This window comes from Camellia sinensis, chromosome 1, assembly GCF_055761805.1.
Source record: "Camellia sinensis isolate YWXY chromosome 1, ASM5576180v1, whole genome shotgun sequence".
Classification (NCBI taxonomy): Eukaryota; Viridiplantae; Streptophyta; class Magnoliopsida; order Ericales; family Theaceae; genus Camellia; species Camellia sinensis.
In genome coordinates this window covers 210,592,710-210,603,260 of record NC_138961.1, presented here as the reverse complement: position 1 = coordinate 210,603,260, position 10,551 = coordinate 210,592,710, and the positions used below count along the sequence as shown (strand labels likewise).

Below are 10,551 nucleotides of genomic sequence, written 5' to 3'. Positions count from 1 at the left end.
CATTTCCATGCAACGGGAGAGTCGAAGGCCTTCATTCCGGATGCGTTCCGATACCCAGATCGTCAGAAGTACACTTTGTTGTTGTTGAGTTTTGCTTATCGAGTTGTTGCATTTTGCTTATCGAGTTGTTTGTCGAGCGGACGTGTTTTGTGTTTTGAGTCATTGCTCTCTGTTTAAGCAATTTTTATTAAAGTCTTGTTTATTTGCGTTGTTGCATTTTGCTTATCGAGTTGTAAACTTGCTAAAGATTCTGTTATATCTTAGTAAGTTGAGTTGTTTAGATTGTTGCGTCGGTTCACTACCTGATTTGGTGAATACACGACGTACATTTCCTTTCAAATTCATTTTTGTGCGAAATAAATGATGCGATACGATGCTAAAAGTTCAAAATACAAACACCTTTTCAAAAGCTATTTCATTTCATCATGCTTTACAACAAACAAAAGGTACATGTTTTACAAAAACAAAACTGCCTAACAATGTGCAAAGTGCTACAAACTACTAGTAAAAGAAAAATAAAGCAGGAAATAGCAACATCAAAATCCTCGGGAACGGGAACGAGAAGCACGCCTGGTCCTCTTTTGTGGAACAACCTCCACACCATCATCAGAGTCGGAGCTGTCGTCCTCAGGATCCTCCTCAGCCTCGTCTCTGTTCCCCGAACCAAAACCGGAGCCTCCCTCCTCGACAGATGTCTCGAACTGACGGTCGGTAGCCTCCTCCTCCTCCTCATCAGACTCCACCTCCACAACATGAGCCCTGCGTCTGCGGACAGGCCCCCCTCGAGCTCCTCGAAAAGGCCTAGATGGCCCAGCTCCTCGGGAAGGCCGAGATGACCCCTCCCCCTGATAAGGCCCGGATGGCCCAGCTCCCTGATAAGGCCCAGATGGCCCAGCTCCCCAATGAGGCCCAGGTGGCCTGGTCTGTGGCTGACCGGACCATGAAGGCATCTGAAAACAAAGAGTTCAATTCAAATACATCAGTCCAAATATATACATCAGATGCAGATACAAGCAAAAGCTACGTAAAGTGGGTGCATGTAAATACAGTGTACAAGTGAGGTGTGTGTCAGATGTGCTCTACACAAGTAGTCTATCGATGCAGTAGAAATCAGCATGTCATCAGAAGTATGATAAATGCCAAAAAACTGAAGGGTACCTGAATGCCCGCGACAGACAACTGTGCCTCCCTGCGTAGGACCATGCCCTCGAGTGTGGCCACCAGCTCAACCATCTCCTCCATGTACCCTCGCGATGGCTGCAAAAATGAGTCCATAATCATCAGTGAACAAATGAGTGTCTAAACATCTGAAATGATGAATGACAAAAGTGGAGCATACCGGCGGTGAGTCCGGATCAATGGCGTATCGATCACTGGGCATCGGAGGCTCTAGTGGAATCGGAATCGGAGAGCTAGTCCCATACTGCCACGCCATCAACTCAGTAGGCATATCTGGCCATCCCAGATGAGGATGAATCGACGGGTTCGGAGGAAACGGTCTACTCCCACCTCTAGATGCGCCAGCCCTGCTAGAAGAAGGGATGTCTGTAGCTCGAGCCTGAGCCTGATCCGAGGATGACATACCGGCAGGTCTCATCATCGGAATACGAGCTTCTGTCAATGGAGGCATCAAATATATGTGACGATAGGTGGCGTAGTCCCCCTCCGCAACATATAACAAAGCATCACTGCCCAGCATGGCGCCGACTACCTCTGAGTAAGAGAGCCTGTCAGCGGTCCGCATACTAGCTGGAGGTACCGCGGGAACATCCTGAGAAAGATACCCCCGTACCTGGCACAGAAAGCGCTCCCCCAGGAACCAGACTCTGCCGACTGGCCCTTCGAGCAGGACCCTATACCGGGAGATGCCTGATGCTCCGGTATACTGAAGTAGGAGATCATCACCCAGAGGTGCCCAAGGCTGCCAAGTAATCTGCGGATGATAAATGTATAAACCAATCAGAGAACGAGAATATACAGAGCAAGTCAAAGATGAAAATGAAAAGAACTGAAAGTTCTGAAGTACCTCTGAGTGTCGCACAGTGTCGAAGTACTGTCGCAGGCGAACCAGGGTCTCTCGAGGCCTCGCCCGGTGCGGGCCCTCAAATATCAATGAATATGGGGTCACGGGAATCCCCACCACCTCCAGCACTGGGGCTAACGATGGGAAGTATACATAAGCCCATAACTGAGAAGAGCAGTGCAGAATGTAAGTACGAAATGCTGAGAGCAAAATGCAGACTGTAAAAGTACGCTGTGTGTGCAATGTACAAGTAATGAAGAGCAGAAATGTAAATCGAGGGGACAGAAAATACCTCCCAAGCTCTCCAGTAGCCGCCAAGTAAGTCGCCCCGCCCGCGGGAGGTCGCGCTCATGTAAAAGTAGAGGGTAGCCAGGCCAGCGCCACCCCAATCATATCTACTGACCTGTGATAGGTCAACCAGAGCGCTCAGCAGATATAGCCCAATGGTGTTCCCTCTGTCGGCGAACAGGGTAGTCCCGAAGAGGAACATCAGGAAGCCACGAGCATACTGCTCTGTCTCCTCAGGAGTCTCGGGCACCATCTCCGCCCGCCGAAAATGGGAGGAGAACCAAGTATACCTGACTCTCCCTGAAACCCTATCAACAGGTGGGCGAGCCCCCAACAAATACATCCAGGCGGCCTCCCACTCGCCCATATCCTCGTCATAGGGGATGGCCTAACCTCCGACATCAAGGCCGGTCAATACAGCAAAGTCAAAAGGGGTCATGGTCATGTCCCCGGTGGCAGAGAAATGAAAGGAATTGGTGGTGTCCCACCATCTCTCTACCAGAGCTGCCATCAAGGTCCTCCTGGCAGGACAGCGTGACAACCCGACACAGAAGGGCCCAAACCCTGCCAAGTCTACTAAGTCTCTGACGCCCTCCGGGAGCTCGGCATACCAATCCCGCGCCATGGTGGAACCATATCCTCGCACACTGCGGGAACCACCCTGCATTCAGAATGAAGATATGTGTCAATAATGAAATAAATGGGCTGTATACCAATGATAATGAAATGGGCTGTGTGCCAATAAGATGAAATGGGCTGTGTGCCGATGAAGTAAAATAAGCTACATGCAAATCACTATCTACCTGGGCTGCGTGTTCAGAGAATTTGAATTTTGGGCTGCGTGTTCAACTTTCAGTTAATTTGTGGGCTGCGTGTTCACTATCTACCTGGGCTGCGTGTTCAGAGAATTTGAATTTTGGGCTGCGTGTTCAACTTTCAGTTAATTTGTGGGCTGCGTGTTCACTATCTACCTGGGCTGCGTGTTCAGAGAATTTGAATTTTGGGCTGCGTGTTCAACTTTCAGTCTAATTGTGGGCTGCGTGTTCACTATCTACCTGGGCTGCGTGTTCAGAGAATTTGAATTTTGGGCTGCGTGTTCAACTTTCAGTTAATTTGTGGGCTGCGTGTTCACTATCTACCTGGGCTGCGTGTTCAGAGAATTTGAATTTTGGGCTGCGTGTTCAACTTTCAGTTAAATTGTGGGCTGCGTGTTCACCATCTATCTGGGCTGCGTGTTCAGAGAATTTGAATTTTGGGCTGCGTGTTCAACTTTCAGTCTAATTGTGGGCTGCGTGTTCACTATCTACCTGGGCTGCGTGTTCAGAGAATTTGAATTTTGGGCTGCGTGTTCAACTTTCAGTTAATTTGTGGGCTGCGTGTTCACTATCTACCTGGGCTGCGTGTTCAGAGAATTTGAATTTTGGGCTGCGTGTTCAACTTTCAGTTAATTTGTGGGCTGCGTGTTCACTATCTACCTGGGCTGCTTGTTCAGAGAATTTTGAATTTTGGGCTGCGTGTTCAACTTTCAGTCTAATTGTGGGCTGCGTGTTCACTATCTACCTGGGCTGCGTGTTCAGAGAATTTGAATTTTGGGCTGCGTGTTCAACTTTCAGTTAATTTGTGGGCTGCGTGTTCACTATCTACCTGGGCTGCGTGTTCAGAGAATTTGAATTTTGGGCTGCGTGTTCAACTTTCAGTTAAATTATGGGCTGCGTGTTCACCATCTATCTGGGCTGTGTGTTCAGAAAAATTTGAAGTTTGGGCTGCGTGTTCAACTTCCATTTAAAGTGTGGGCTGTGTGTTCACTTTCGAATTCGGGCTGAGTGTTCGACAAATCAGTGTTTGAGCCATGTGTTTTAATGTGGGCTGTGTGTTCGCAATTTAATTAATGAACCGAGTGTTCGAAAATTCAAGTGTTGAAACTACATGTTCAAGATGCAAGGAAAGTACTATGTCACAAGCTAAATGTTTAAGCATGGCAAGGGTGCGAAATGTAAAAAACAGAAGATGAGGTAAATACCTCTCGGGCCTCGTGAGAGAGATGCTGCTCCGGCTCTCTGAGAAGCAGATCCGCAGGTGCTCTCTCGTCGAAACTGGTAAAATGACGGAAAACGGCACGAGGGAGGACGTGCACTGCCGGACGGTACCTCTCGAGCATGAAAGGTCGAGTCCTCGGAGGTAGAGTCGTGGGATCGAAATCATCTCCGGCACCTGGGAAACCCCCGCCGTGAGGAGAATTGCCTGCCATTTTCAAGAATCTGCAAAAGGGGAACAAAAATGAGCAAAATGCGCAAAAATTGGAAAAAATCAACAAAAGTCAACTCCCGAGAAAATATTCTAAATATTAAGATGAACTTACCTCAAGTGGTGAAAATGCAAAAAGAAGCTCCGAAGCCGGAATTTAATCGCTCCAAAGTGTTTAAAACTAAGTGTTTTTACGAAAACAATTTGCGCGAGGTGTTGGAAAACGCGCGTAAAACTCAAAACTGGAGAGAAAAGTGTTGAAAGAGGCACGAAATGAAGTGGGGTTCGGCTGCCATTTATAGGCCTCAAGCCTTGGTTTGAAAGAGCATCAAAAAGGAGGCAAAAAGACCAAAATGCCCTCGGAAAAAGGGCATGGCCGGCCGGCCCCTTTTTCTAGCTGGCCAGCCATCTGCTTTTTGCAGAAATGGCCGGCCAGCCATCTACTTTAATGGAAATCGGTTGGACACCCCCCCTTGGGAAGATAAGTGGCCGGCCATGCTCCCCACATGCTCACCTAGCTCTCTGCAAATTTTGAGGAAGATCGGAGTTCCCGGGACCTGAAAAAGTTCAAGAAAAGTACACTTCCGGTCGCGAAATTGCTCAGTCGGGACTTCGGTTTCAAGTTCTGACATATGTCTCATCATCATTCATCGAAATCAAAGTGTATCCTTTTTGAATGAGCTGTAACCTTTCAAAGAAGCAGATCGGAGGCCGTGATCGAGTTACCCTCGCCGAAACACACGTTTCCATACTCGTTGTTTCACGACGAATGACACTCTGACTCATGCTCGTTTTTGTACTTTCATGCACACATCTTGCATTCTCATGGGCATACTCACATTGTCATGTACATTTCTTGATATTGGCGTACCTCCGTGTTTGAGCATGCGTTGTCACACATATTCCATTCTTGCATTGCGATGCATTCACTCACCAACACTGCGTGTGTCGAACTTCCAGAATCACATCACATATGTGTTGTTAGCATATTGTACTTGTTGCAATTTCTCTCTTTTGCAGGCACGATATTGTACGATATTGTATGTACGGTTCAATTGAGGCTGGTGCGACCAGACGAATCGCGCAGGTATCGTATCTTCTCCGTGTGAGACGTGGCGGGGATTGAATAATCCTCCGCATTCTTAACTGCATGAAATGTAGTTGTTGCTTTGCATTCTTGCTTAAAACTGTTGCATCTATTTGCGAATACTCGCTTCATTACAGCTTGCTGCATTTGCACGATCATTGGGTTACCTTCGGTTTCTTGTATATCATTTGCATTTTGCCCCCTGCCTGCGAGCATGCCTGCGGGCACATCTCTGTTTATCCTGTATGTTTGTCTAAGTCTTCGGCCTTGTCAAAAATGGGTCGTCTCTTGGCTTTGACATTCACTCCCGTCACTTGTGACTTCCGAGTTCTGTCAAAGAGGGGCAACTGTAGACACCCCATTTTTGACCGACCTTAAGACTCAGACGTCGCCAATTGAGCGCTTGGTGATGTTGCATAATGTGCTCGTTCAGAAGTTTCAGAGTCGTGGCCGTAAGCCCTGCCTCCGGACTTCCGAACCCTTTTCTGTGCCTTGTCTCGGTTTGCGAACCAGACTCGGTTTTCTCTGTTTCTTTTCCTGAAGGGAGGGAGAGGTCTCGTAGACCATTTCTCAATGTCCGTAGGCTACATTTGGTGGCCGTAGGCCATTTTGCCCATTTCGGAGTCCGGTTCCCGGTTTTCGGAGTCGTCAGGCCGTGTGCCTCGGTTCGGGACCGCTTAACCATCTCCTATTGCTCTGATTTTTGGCATACATCTTATTTTCTCCCTTTTGAGGGACACTGGGGGCTGAGAAACCCACTTCGAGGTCGAATACAATTTTCGGTGCTTAACAGCCCATTTCCGGGACCCCGAACTGCGTGTTTTGGCTCCGGAACATTCGTTTTGCAACGGTTTTCGCTCATTTTTGGCAGGTACCTCTGTTTTATCCCGAAGAAGGTCACTGAAGGGTGGGAGGCCAGCAATTGTTGCAGCAACCAGTTATCTCTCCTCCGGAGCCTCCCGGCGCCCGTTTTTCGCACTTCCGGGCTAATGTTGAATACCTTAGAGCTAGCGTTGCCAACTTTCAACCACATATCTGTGATCTACACATCTGGGAGGCCCCTAAAAGTTCATGGCCGGCCAGTAAGTCAACTTGACCCTTTTGACCCCCTCTTTCCGAGCCATTGTTGAACCCCTTGGACCCACTTTCTTGGAATTTCAATTACATGGTTGTGTTGTACACACATAGGGCTACCTCCCCAATACCTGGCCGGCCAGAAAAGCTGGTTGACCCTTTTGACCCCTAGCCGGCCGGCTAGGGGGTGTGGCCGGCCGGCCACCTCCAGCCAAAGTGAGCGGCCGGCCGTGCTCTCCTCACTGTACCCTTTCCAGCTGTGGGGCAATATCCCCCAGATATTTTCTGTATCCGGGGGATATTTTGGGAGAGAGTTTTCCTCTCCATTTGACCCCCCCTTTTACACCCCTTTCTTGACCATATAACCAGCTGAGGGTCTTCTTCATGAGGGTTAGAAAAATTCTTCTCCAAGCATAAACCCTAAACTCCATTGCCTTCTTCTTCAATTCTTCAAAAAACCCTAACTTCTTAATCTTCATTCCTTCTACACCACCAAGCTCCACCACCACCATCTCATTTCCAGCAGCTAGGAGGGATTCTTGAAGGCTAAAGAAGCTGCAAATCAACCCAAGAAGTAACAAAAGCTTGGATCTTCAAGGGTAAGTTACACTTTGATCCTTTTGACCCTTTCCTTTGATCTATTTCTAAGCCTCATCTCTTTTTGGTTTCAAGCTTCGGCCCTAACTGAAAAGGGCCATATTTTGAACTCATCTTCACTTCTCATTAAGGGCTCAACCCTGTTTGAGCCCTCCATAATATACTTGCTTCATTGACCATCTTGTATGTCATAGTTTTGCATGCTATTTTTGACCCATGGGCAATTTATTTTCGAGCATGTGGTAAACTGATTTAGGGCTTATTTTGAGCCCCTCTTCAACATTGGAGAAGGGCTCAACATTGTTTGGTGTTTCCATATGTCACTTGTAGTTATATCCCCTATTTGGCCCCATTTTTGCATAAATTAGTAGCCCTCTTTGTTTCTGTTTTTGGACCTTGGTCCGAACTGAAAGTGGTCTTATTTTGGCCTATACTTCATGTTTCATTCACATTTTTTTCCTGTTTGGTGATTATTTTATGCACTTCATGTTTTAGCACCTTTTGAGCCTTATTTTGCATCATATTTTTAGCATGTTTGTATACTGATTTTGAGGCTGCCATATACTGTAAATGTTCATATTTTTGGTCCATCTTCAGTGTTGTAGAAGGAAATTTTTCAGTTTGAGTTTTTCTTATACCACTTGCTTCATTACCCCTCTTTTGGCCCCTATTCTTGCATGCTATTTTCGCCATACCTATACTTGCTGTTTGGCCATGTTTATAACTGGAAAAGTGCTTATTTTGGGACTGTCTAGCTTCTGTCTTTGCATTGCATGTCCATGTTGTGCATATTTAGTATGGCTATAGGCCATTTCGGATGCCTAATGTTGCATTTCGGGTCATTTCCTTGCATTTCATGTCATTTCGCTTCATTTCGGGACTGTTTTCCCCCATATTTTGTTGCTGAAATTCCATTAGCATGCTTGCATATCATTTTTGCCATGTTTCATTGCATTTTATCATTGCCTCGGTTTGCGTGCCCGTGTGCACGCATTTCGAGGCACTCCGTTTTTTATCCATCGGCATCTTATGTGAGTGTGGCTGAGGCTCACTCATGTTAGTATAAGTCCATATTGCATTCTGTATGTCATATGCATTGCGTATGCATTGCCTCGGTTTGCGTGCCCGTGTGCACGCATTTCGAGGCACTTCATTTTCTGCCATCGGCATCCGATGTGAGTGTGGCTGAGGCTCACTCATGTTGGTATAAGCTCATTTGTCATTTCCATGTCACTTTAGCACCGCCTCGGTTTGCGTGTCCGTGTGCACGTACTTCGAGGCATCTCATTTTCATTGCATCTGTCATCGCCTCAGTTTGCGTGCCCGTGTGCACGTACTTCGAGGCATCTCATGTCCTTGTCACTTTAGCACCGCCTCGGTTTGCGTGCCCGTGTGCACGCACTTCGAGGCATCTCATCTTCATTACATCTGTCATCGCCTCGGTTTGCGTGCCCGTGTGCACGCACTTCGAGGTATCTCATTTTCGTTGCATCTGTCATCGCCTCGGTTTGCGTGCCCGTGTGCACGTACTTCGAGGCATCTCATTTCCTTGTCACTTTAGCACCGCCTCGGTTTGCGTGCCCGTGTGCACGCACTTCGAGGCATCTCATCTTCGTTGCATCTGTCATCGCCTCGGTTTGCGTGCCCGTGTGCACACATTTCGAGACATCTCATTTTCATAGCATTGTATATGTTAGGATTGCATCTTAGTTGCATTTCATGCATATCATGCACATTGCACCATGTCCGGAATAGGAGTTAGCCCGGGCACGGGAAACGAGGTACATTTCGTACTCCGAGTGACGGAATGTGTCTCAATTCCCCAGTCACCGACACTCCAGATTATCCATGATGGAGTTAGGTTTTAGCTGTAGTTTCATGTGCATTCATCCTATATTGAGTTGTGCATTTCGACTCCTCGGCCATCATGCCTCGGTATGCGTGATTGGTGGCACGAGGATCGAGACATGCATACATTTGTGCAAATACATTGCTATGCCCCTTTCCTGCTCTCTGTTGCAGCAAAACGCAGAATCAGCAATCTTCCTGGGCTTGGCACGGATTTCAAGAAGAGGTGTAAACAGAGGCTAATTGGGGCATTCCGATGGATTTCCGCGCAAGACAGTCCGGACATGCATCATCCATCAGAAGCAAGACAGCCCCTGGCTTGCACGCCAGTTTATTTGCTTTCTAGTTAATTCATTAATTAATTAGAATTCTGTAATATTTTGGATTGTAATATTCTTTTATTTGGGGACTGTAATATTTGGACTGTATTATTTATTTGGACCCTCCGAGCGAGGGCACAACTGTAATAAGAGTGGGTGAGTGTGATGTATGTCTTCCAACCCCACGTCTTTCTCCCTTTTATTTATCCGCTTTTGATGGTTAGATTAGGGCATATTTTAATTAGCATAAAGTATGACAGCATGTTTGCATCATTCATCTGTATTGCATGCATCGGGCTCGGCGCATCATACTAACTGCATTGTATTTTCAATTCCAAATTGAATACATGGTAGTTATAGCATTCCATATGCCATCTTAGAATAACCGAGCCTGCTATAGTTGCATTTTGCATGTGTTGCATTAGGCATTTCTGTACACTTAGGATCATGCATGATTTCTAATATAGTTTCTATTTTGGCTCGGAGTACTCGGTGAGTCTTATGCTTTAGCATCCTTGCATGCGTGTGAGTGAATGCCATGATAGCATGCTTACCATGAGGCTATGTGCTTATATGATATAACTGCCTGAATGCCTGTGGGTGAAGGTCGGGTTATCTGAATTGGAGTAAATCATCAAATGTTTCAAACCTACCTGCGGGTAGCAAAACCTCTTTCAAAAAAGGCAAACACGAAATGTTTTGTTCCAATTCGGGCGACCCGGTCTATACTTATATGCTGTGCGCATCACATAGTAACCTAGGCTAATAACCGGAATAAGAACATACAATGTTTTCAGAAATTGATATCATGGTTAGTAGAGGCCGGTCTATGACCGGGCGAGCGGGGGTGCTCACGAAGTGACCTTCCCCAATCGTACCCAAGTTCCCGAGCCGAGGCAACTTTGGTGATGACGGACACGTGGCCTTTTGGCACCGAGTCAGGGTTTCCTAAATTCCCCAAAATAAAATATTTAGGTGGCGACTCTGTATCTGGCAAAGCAGTCCATGTTTGGCACTTCTTTTAAAAAATCTGTTTTCCTAAAACGATTTGCCGGATTTGGACTCTTTGG

The 10,551-nt window shown here is 46.8% G+C and overlaps 1 protein-coding gene across 1 annotated transcript; it reads right to left on the bottom strand.

Moving 5' to 3' along the window:
- Positions 1-1,072: 1,072 nt before the first annotated feature.
- Positions 1,073-2,178, bottom strand: LOC145790585 (uncharacterized). Its single transcript, XM_082868694.1, has 2 exons — positions 1,340-2,178; positions 1,073-1,257 (listed from the first exon to the last, which is right to left on the bottom strand). Exons 1-2 carry the CDS (start codon positions 1,742-1,744, stop codon positions 1,111-1,113), a joined length of 552 nt encoding a protein of 183 aa, XP_082724820.1. The 5' UTR covers positions 1,745-2,178; the 3' UTR covers positions 1,073-1,110.
- Positions 2,179-10,551: the final 8,373 nt, after the last annotated feature.

Excerpts from the sequence above, each read along its gene's own strand:
- LOC145790585 (XM_082868694.1), bottom strand. The coding sequence starts at position 1,744 with ATGCGGACCGCTGACAGGCTCTCTTACTCAGAGGTAGTCGGCGCCATG. Across the intron at positions 1,258-1,339 it reads TTGATCCGGACTCACCGCCG|CCATCGCGAGGGTACATGGA; the intron begins GTATGCTCCACT and ends TCATTTTTGCAG.